Below are 10,000 nucleotides of genomic sequence, written 5' to 3'. Positions count from 1 at the left end.
TGTCGCAGGTCTGAGTCTGGTCCGGTGTTCCCGAGCACTGTGCCCCCCCGTGAAGAGGGGCCGGATTGTCACATTGGCGCGTGCGTGCCTGCACCCCGACCCCCATGCACGAGACAGAGCACGCGCTCCATGCCTGCCACGTCCCCCACCCTCCATCCACTGAAACAGGGCGACAACCAGACAAGAGTTACCACGCGTAATAATAATAATAATAGTAGTAATAATAATAATAATGGTATTTATATAGCGCTGAATCTTGTGCAGAGACAAATCAAAGCGCTTTCGCACCAGTCATTCACACGCATGCATAACTCCAAAAACTGGAGAAACTGAAGACAACTAAGAGGCAGGGAAGGGAGGCTACTTTGGGAAGAGGTGGGTTTTAAGGCCAGACTTGAAAGAGCTGAGTGTGGAGACTTGACGAAGCGAAAGAGGAAGTTCATTCCAGTTGCAAGGTCCAGAGACAGAGAAAGAACGGCGGCCAACAGTCGAGAGTTTGAATCTGGGTATGCTTAAGCAGAGTGGATCCGAAGCTGGTGGAGGTAGAGGTGAAGGCAGCCACAGCAGACATGTCCCGCTGTTCTTGCCTGCAGTAGTAGGTGAATTTAACTAACGAGGTATTGGCATTTCGCTCTTGATTTTAATCAATGAAGGTGAAATTATTTTATTTTTTGTGACTGTTGGTCTTTCAGCTGATCTTCGTCTGCGAGCTGTCCCTGTGAAATATTAATACAGAGGACAGAACAGAGGGGTTGAAAAAAAACCACCCTCTTTTTGACTCACTTGTGTAAACGAAGTGAGCCTATGTTTTAACCCGGTGTTCGGTTGTCTCTGTGTGTGTGTGTGTGTGTTTGTGGTAAACTTTAACATTGACATTTTATCTGCAAGTACTTTGTCAGTTGACACCAAATTAGGCATAAAAATAGGAAAAATTCAGTTCTTTCGTCATCTTGTTTAAAACAATATTGCACGTCTGGGATGGGCACAAAAAAATAAATAAATAAATGAAGCCTAATTATATGCAAACTGCATTTACTGTCATATTTATATTTTTTGTATTCTCTAAACTTGGAAATTTGATCTGATATTCTGACACAACAACAAGAGCAGTCATTATTGTCATTTTTTGTTCAAACATGAACTTCTTTTGCTAAGCATGGAAGTTTTATTTATTTTGCAAAAATTTTGGTGCAGATAGTAAAAAAGAGAAATTACTCTGTAATTAATGCTAGGGGACTTAATTTGCTTTAAATTGATCTTTCTCATCTTAAACATCACATTTTGAAATTATACTCAATACATAAAAAGCTTGTGTGTTTTACTCTCAGTGTACAGGGCTTTCACTATGTTCATTCGCCGAAGTGGTCTTTTTCGGAAAATACTAAAATCAATACGAGTGGACTTTACAGATCTGTTTTTTTTTTTTTTTTTTTTTTTTTTTTTTTTTTTAAGGAGAAATCAGGGGATGTGTTCAAGTTCTGCAAATGTGCAGGGCTGTCTCAGCATCCATGGAAGATTTTCGTGTTTTTTTTTTTGTTTGTTTTTTTTTGTGTTTTTTCTTCTTTTTCTTCTTTTTTCTTTCTCTTTTTTTTTCTTCTTTTTTTCGTTTTTTTTTTTCCTTCTTTTTCTTCCGTCATCATTTTTCTCCTTTCTTTCTGTTATCTTTTTTTTTCTCTCTCTCTTCTTTATTTTCATTTCCTTTTTTTTTCCATTTCCTTATAACAGATCTTCCCAATGGCATTATCCATCGTCTTCAATATCATGCAACATGAAAGAAGAAAAAACATAAACACACACACAATGACCCCGCACACAATTACAGTGTCTGAAAGAGAAAACTAGGCTCTCTCTCTCTCTCTCTCTGGAGGCACTATAACTATGCAAGAACAATACGTGTATGTTTGATGTGACCATCTGGTCACTCGGTTTTTTTTGTTTGTTTTTTTGTTTGTTTTTGTTTTTTGTTTGTTTTGATTTGCTTTAGTTTTTGTTGTGTGTGTGTGTGTGTGTGTGTGTGTGTGTGTGTGTGTGTGTGTGTGTGTGTGTGTGTGTTGTTTTTTGTTTTTGTTTTTAATAATTTTTTTTATATTCCTTCCAGATTTCTAAGGTGCAGCTCTGTTTCGAATATAAGTTCAAGATTCTTACATTTGCCGTATTTAAATTTGGAGATAGCAAGCCTTGCAACCAATAAGATAATGTTTACTTGTTTTCTTTTTGAATTTGATAATATATCAGTTTTAGTTGCACCAAATAGTGCTATCTTCTCGTTCATTGGGATCCAAGTGTTATACTTAGTAAGTATAAATTGTTTTACGTTGGTCCAGAAAGTGGTGAGCTTGGGACATGCATAGAATGCATGTTCAATGTAGTCGGTTTCTTGGCACCAATGGCATTTGTTAGTATCTGTAACACCCATTTTTTGTAGCATGATGTTTGTTGGGTAGATGTTGTGTATGAATTTGAAATGTAATAACCTCAGTCGAGTTTCCTGCGTGCATTCATAGGCTAAGCTGAAATAATCTTGAGTATTGATATCTAATTTTCGTCTCCAGAATTGCACCGTGCAAATTTCATGGTTTTTTTGAAGGGCAAATATTTCCCTTATTTGTTTATTAGACAGGGTGGTTACGTTTCCTTCTTCAGTTGCTATATTATACGGAATGTCTTCCTTTAGATTATCATGTGCTAGCTGAAGTTTCCACGCGCGTGGTAGTGCATTTATGATTGCGTTGTACTCAAATAACAGGTTTGGGTGAGGACCAATTCTTTCTGAAACTTCTTGGTACGTTAAGAGGTTTCCATTTAGCCATAGGTCTTGCACAACGGAAAAACCCGCTTTGCTCCACTTTATAAAGAACAAGGTATTTCCTTTGTATTTTATATGTTTATTGTTCCAAAGAGGTTCCGTTTTTATGTTGTCTGTCAGTCTGTTCTTGTTAAAGGACGCTACTGTTTTTAGCACATCTCTCCAGAAGACTGATTGTACCTTTTCTAAGTGTTTGATTTCTTTTGGAGCGACATTACAGTTAAAAGCACAGTGTGCGTTCTCAAAAGGTGCAATATTTTGTTTTGCAAGGATGCTCCATTGTGCTTTTTCTTCGTTGAGGAATTTTACTGCCCATTTTACCAAGTACATTTGTTGTTGGTGTTCAACATTTATCATATTTAGGCCTCCGTGTGCTTTGTCGAGACTCAGAACTCCCCGTTTCACTTTCTCAAATGCTCTTTTATTGTTATATTTTTTCTTCCACAGGAATCTATACAAGAGAGTATTTATATAGTTTATTGTCTTTTCTGGGATCGATGCTACTTGTAGCAGAAGAGTGAATTGTGACAGGAGGAGTGTTTTTGCAAGTATAACCTTGCCAAAGAGTGATGGGTTCCTACGTTCCCATCTTTTAATAGTTCTAATTACTGTTTCTATTCTAGCTTTCCAGTTCTCTTCAATTTCCGAAATTTCTCTGTCTGCTGAAAAATATATGCCCAGAATTCTTATTTTATCAGATTTCATAGGTATGCCATTAAAGGTTCCAACTTCTTTTTTCCTTGAACCCAACCATATTCCTTCGGATTTATTTTTATTTAGTTTTAGTCCTGAAAAGCTTTCAAATTCGTCGATAATATTTATGGCTATCTGTATATCTTTTCCATTTCTAACTGTTAGCGTAGTGTCATCTGCAAATTGCTTTATTTTGGAAATATTGGGTTGCCCGTTGTCGTTGAAGCTTTGATGCGAGAGCTTGATTCCTTCAATTTCTTTGTTGTTTCGAATTCGGATGGCAAGGATTTCTACAGCTATAAAAAAAAAGGAGGGGACTGAGTGGACATCCTTGTCTTATTCCTCTTTCAGTTGGGAACCAGTCGGATAGCCAGCCACCATTGTGTATACAACTTTCTGTATTTCTCATTGCAGTTGCAATTAAACTTGCGAATTTTGGACCAAAATTAAAAATGCGAAGTGCCTGTTTTATACAATTTTTTGATATCGTGTCGAAGGCTTTTGAGAAGTCTAATGCGATCAGTGCACCTTGCTGGTCAGTTCTATCTAAGTATTTTGTGAGATCATCAAAGAACCTCAAATGAAAAGCAATGTTTCTACCCTTTATAAATCCTATCTGATCTTCGTTGATTATTGTTTTGATTACGTTTTGCAGTCGTATAGCCAAAGCTTTGGAAAATAGTTTGTAGTCTGTGTTGGTAAGAGTAATAGGTCGGTAGTTTGCTAGATTGTTTCTTTCAAGGTTTTTTCCTTTATGTATTAATGTTATGATTCCTTTTCTCATTGAAAAGGATAATTCGCCTTGCTCCAGGGCATCGATTATACAATTGAAAAGTGGTATTTTCAGTCGGTCCCAAAATTGTTTATAGAAAGATGGTGTAAGACCATCGCTTCCAGGTGCAGAATCTTTATTTAGCACATTGAGTGCATGGGTGAGTTCCTCCACAGTAATCTCTTTGTCACAGTCTTCTTTTTGTTCTTGTGTCAGGACTGGAAAATCCTGGTCAGATAGGAAATGTTCCCGTATGTCTCCCCCAGTTAACGATTTGTCTTCTTTGTATAGATTATCAAAATATTCTTTTATTTCTCCAAGTATCTTTTCCGGACTGTCTGTTGTCGTTTCATCTATTTGAAGGCAAGATATTGTGTTTGATGTTGCCTTTATTTTTTCTAACTGGAGAAAGTATCTGGTGTTTTTCTCACCATGTTCTATCCATTTGACTCTGGATCTGACCTGTGCTCCTCGAGCTTCTCTCAGTTCCTGTATTTCTATGTCTTTCTTCATTTTATGTATTTTTGTTTGGATTTCTTTATTGTTTGGGTCTTGTGACAATTGGTATTCTGCTTCGTTTAGCGTTTTTATGGCAGTTTGCTTGTTTTGACGTTGGGATTTATTTGTTTTTGAGTATAGAATACAATAAGATTTATACTTAACTTTGAACATTTCCCAAGCTGTCTGTGGATTTTCGTGTTTATATTGTGCAAAATGTTCATCAATAAAAGTGTTTGTTCCGACTAGGAAAGCTTGATCTGTTAGCAAGGAATTGTTGAATTTCCAGTATCCTGGACCTCTCTGAAAGTTGTTTGTACTGAAGACTACTTTAACGAGTTTGTGGTCCGATTGCGGGAACGCCCTTATATCTGTCTTTTTTATCAATGGTTGTGTGGAAGAGTCGCAAAATATATAGTCGATTCTTCTTGCTGTGAATGGGTTTGGTCTGGACCAAGTGTATTCTTTGTCGTCAGGGTGGAGTGTCCTCCACGTGTCGATAAGATCGAGTGATGCTAACAGGTTGGTAAGCGCTTCTGTTTCTCGGATCGAGTGTGGTTTGCCAGCAATATTGTCCAGCTGGCTTACTGTTGTGTTGAAATCCCCCACTACCCACAGGTTGTCATATTCTTGGTCCTTCAATAGATCGCCGAGTTGAGTTATAAATGCTAATTTATCCATTGTAAAGTTTGGAGCATAACAATTAGCAATAACATTCACTTTGTCTTCTAGCATTACCTTAATTAATAGTATTCTATCCGTTGCTTTTATGTGCTCAATAGTGATTTGTTTCTTGTTATTTATGAATATCGTTAATCCATTACTTCTATTTGTTCCTGATCTATGAAAAACTTTTCCTGGCCATTCTCTCTCAATTTCATGTATTAGATCGTCTGTGATATATGTTTCTTGTAAACATGCAATATCTAGATTTTGGTTTCTTATAAAATTAAATACCACTTTTCGTTTTAATTTGTTTCTTAGTCCATGCACGTTTAGCGTTCCAATGCTAAGAGTGTTATTCGCCATGAGTATGAGGAGTAGTGTTTATTTCACTGTCCATTATCGTCAGTCCGTTAGACGAAGCCAGGGTCGTGGAGGTGAACTCGGTCCAGTGTTCAGACAGCAGCCGTCAGGTGCCGGCTGCTTCCATGTCTGCGTGGTCCGTTTTCCCTTCTTGCTGTGTGTGAGATCCGCAATCCACACTTGGTCGTTTTTTTTCCTGCTCCTCATCGCTGGCCAATGGGGAGTCACTCCTCTCCCGTTTCTCTCGCATCTTGCCCCGTGCCGTGTTGCCGTGTTGACCATCGGTTTGCTTCACCGCTGGCTGCCGCTGTGCTCTGCTCGCGGCGGGGCTGTCAGGGGTGTGTAGTTCCCCTCCCTGCACAGCTTGCTCTGTGTGTGCAGTGCTGCTGTCTTCCATCTCTTTCGGGGGCTCAGCACTGACCACCACTGATGCCTCCCGGTTGTCTGGTTTGCTCAATGCCAACGGACAATCTATTTTTTTGTGTCCCGGTTGGAAGCACCCCCTACACACAACTTCACCCTCACAACCGGACACCCTGTGGCCACCTTGTAGGCACTTACTACATTTAAGTTTTTCCTTCGTGACTTTACAGATCTGTTAGCTGAGCCCTGAAGGTCATGGGCAAAAATCAATTGCGTACACATATTTATACACATTCAAAGCACGTGCTCATATTCTTCGCGAACGCGAATGACGCCATTTTGTTTCAAGTTTTTGACCTGCCCGTTCAATCCTATATTCAATGGACAATACACGATAACATGTGATGGAAAGTTGGAGAGGGAGACTGTTAAATATTTATTCAGAGAAAGATTTGTGAACGCCTCATCACTTACTGGATTATGCCCCAAACTGCCATAAAAATATCCACAGAATCAGTCGGAATTCACAATTAAAAATTGTAAACCATGCGAGTTAATACCCTTGAACTGATCACGATGAAACGAAAAAATTTCCTGTCTTGACTTTTCTCAAAATGAAGTCCTTTTCACTTCTTACGACGTTTAGAAGTACATGTACTTGGCTCTACATGTTATTAGATTAACAAAATACTCAATTTTCATATAACTTTAAAACTATAAAACTAGAATGAACATAAAAGAGAAATTGAATCGACCGTGTCATACTACATTCCCGGCGGGTGTAACTAAACTTGTACATCTATCTAGATCTAGTGAAAACGGCTAAATGTTGCAGTGTGGTTGCGGCGATAGCCATTAAAAAGAATTTTTTATTGCCCTTAAAGATTTTTTGAATGCCTAAGATACACCAGAATAATATGATATAAACAGCGTTCTCACTGCGAATACCGCAGTTGATTTATCGCCCTTTAAAAAAGTATGTTCAAATGTTAAATTTTAGAACGTCAGTTAAAGAGCCACGATAGTGTAATGGATAAGGCAGTTTCTTCTCACCCGAACACGCGGGGTTCGAATCTGGTTAGGGCTTTTTTTTTTTTTTTTTTTTTTTTTTTTTTTAAACGCGAAGCTTTATAATAACAAATGCAGAACACATTTTAACGAGTAGATTTTTTTTTTTTTTTAGTGTATCACAAGTGAGTCTTGAAGGCCTTGCCTCTCTTTTTTTGTATTTTTTTCCTGCGCGCAGTTTTACTTGTTTTTCCTATCGAAGTGGATTTTTCTGCATAATTTTGCCAGGAACAACCCTTTTGTTGCCATGGGTTCTTTTACGTGCGCTAAGAGCATGCTGCACACAGGGTATCGGTTTATCGTCTCCTCCGAATGACTAGCGCTCAGACCACCACTCAAGGTCTAGTGGAGGGGGAGAAAATATCGGCGGCTGAGCCGAACCAGCGCGCTCAGATTCTTAAACTTCCAAAGCGGACGCGTTACCTCTAGGCCATCACTCCACAACACACACACACACACACACACACACACACACACACACAGAGAGAGAGAGAGAGAGAGAGAGAGAGAGAGAGAGAGAGAGAGTAACAAAAATAAAAGAAAAAATAATAATAATAGTAATTAATAATAATAATAATAAATAAATAAATAAATAATAACCTTTTCATTTTCAGTGGTTCATTATCAAGCCAGCCTATTCAGAGAGATATATATGCATCAGAAAAAAAGAAATCAGATGCATATTTGTTTTTGCACACAATCCCACCTGGACAGCAGAACCAATTACAGACCCATTGTTAGTTTGAAAAAACAAAAACAAAAACAAACCAACCTTCCTGGATAGGGCTTAGTGTCACCTACCCAGAGGGCTGTGTGTTACAGGTGTCAACCTACCTGTAGAGGGCTGTGTGTTACAGGTGTCAACCTACCTGTAGAGGGCTGTGTGTTACAGGTGTCAACCTACCTGTAGAGGGCTGTGTGTTACAGGTGTCAACCTACCTGTAGAGGGCTGTGTGTTACAGGTGTCAACACAACCTACCTGTACAGGGCTGTGTGTTACATGTGTCACCCTACCTGTAAAGGGCTGTGTGTTACATGTGTCGGCCTATCTGTACAGGGCTGTGTGTTACAGGTGTCAACCTACCTGTAAAGGGCTGTATGTTACATGTGTCAGCCTATCTGTACAGGGCTGTGTGTTACATGTGTCCGCCTACCTGTACAGGGCTGTGTGTTACATGTGTCAGCCTACCTATAGAGCGCTGTGTGTTACAGGTGTCAACCTACCTGTAGAGGGCTGTGTGTTACATGTGTCAACCTACCTGCAGAGGGCTGTGTGTTACAGATGTCAACCTACATGTAGAGCGCTGTGTGTTACAGGTGTCAACCTATCTGGACAAAACTGGGTTTTAAAGGTGTCAACCTATCTGGACGTGACTGTGTATTACAGGTGTCAAACTACCCGGGCAGGACTGAGTATTACAGGTGTGAACCTTACAAAACAGGACTGTGTATTACGGGCGTCACCTCTCTCGTGGAGATGCCGGGGGTCTTTCAATATAAATAGCATCCCCGCCTTCTGGAAATTCTGTGCTAGAAATTTCCTTTCTTTTTTCTGCCTTTTGTTGTTGTTGTTTTTATTCACTGTTGTCTCCTTTTTCTGCCTTCCCAGTCCATTCCCCTTTCTTTTTTTCAAGCAAACCTTGACACTTTTTTTTTCTCTTTTCAGCAGTCTATGATGCACTATCTGTGCTGTTTTGCTCTGGTGAAATGTAAGCACTGGGATGGGCACTAGCTGCCCATTCTGCAGTGCTATTTGCCGATAAGGCCTTTTATGCTTTTTTTTGTTTGTTTGTTGTTGTTTTTTTTGTTTGGCTTTGAAGTATTGCTTTTTCCTTTTTTTTTGTGATCGCTTGTAATCTGGGGATGATAAATTAAGCGGAATGGCTGGCGTCCTCAGCATGGTCTAGTCTTATTTGCCATAAGGAGCTAGATGGTTGGGATACTGAGTCCTGATCTGTGTTTTGTGGTTTGTAGTAAGTGGGGTTTTTTTGTTTTGTTTTTTGTTTTTTGTAAATGTTAGTTTTGTGTTGACGCGGTTGAGCAATTGTATGGTTTGACAGTCCTGATATGGCCCTGTGTGGTCGGCTGGTCTATTAAGCAACAAGAACAAGAACAAGGTGTCACCAATCTGGACAAGACTGTATTACAGATATCAACCTTACAAGACAGGTGTCAACCTACGCGGACAGGGCTGTGTGTCACATGTGTCAACCTTACTAGGCAGGACTGTGTATTACAGGTATCAACCTTACAAGACAGACCTGTGTGTTGCAGATGTCAACCTACCCGGACAGGGTTGTGTATTACAGGTATCAACCTTACAAGACAGACCTGTGTGTTGCAGATGTCAACCTACCCGGACAGGGTTGTGTATTACAGGTATCAACCTTACAAGACACACCTGTGTGTTGCAGATGTCAACCTACGCGGACAGGGTTGTGTATTACAGGTATCAACCTTACAAGACAGACCTGTGAGTTACAGGTGTCAACCTACCCGGACAGGGTTGTGTATTACAGGTATCAACCTTACAAGACAGACCTGTGTGTTGCAGATGTCAACCTACCCGGACAGGGCTGTGTATTGCAGGTGGAGGTGTCGGACCCGGACCCAGAGCACTGGGTACCTCCGTTAGCGGGTGGGGGATTGGTGCAGGTCCGGCTGCGTGACTTGCTCCCTCCGCCACACGACACAGAGCACGTGCCCCAGCTGCTCCAAGTGGCCCAGTTCCCGTTCACTGCACACATCGTCATCGTCATCGTCATCGTCAGCGT

At 40.1% G+C, this 10,000-nt stretch overlaps 1 protein-coding gene across 1 annotated transcript in view; it reads right to left on the bottom strand.

The window, feature by feature from the left end:
* Window positions 1-10,000, bottom strand: part of LOC143301799 (uncharacterized) — a 65,187-nt gene that overhangs the window by 11,986 nt on the left and 43,201 nt on the right. Inside the window, exons 11-12 of the mRNA XM_076616192.1 lie at window positions 9,793-9,963; window positions 1-159 (exon numbers count right to left, since the gene is read on the bottom strand). The exon at window positions 1-159 is cut by the window's left edge and continues 21 nt beyond it. Coding sequence (XP_076472307.1) covers window positions 1-159; window positions 9,793-9,963 — 330 coding nt within the window. The remainder of the gene's footprint in view (window positions 160-9,792; window positions 9,964-10,000) is intronic.

The sequence above is a fragment of the Babylonia areolata genome, chromosome 28 (genome assembly GCF_041734735.1).
Source record: "Babylonia areolata isolate BAREFJ2019XMU chromosome 28, ASM4173473v1, whole genome shotgun sequence".
Taxonomy (NCBI): domain Eukaryota; kingdom Metazoa; phylum Mollusca; class Gastropoda; order Neogastropoda; family Buccinidae; genus Babylonia; species Babylonia areolata.
Note: the sequence above shows the minus strand (reverse complement) of the source record. Positions and strands in the feature narration are given on the sequence as shown.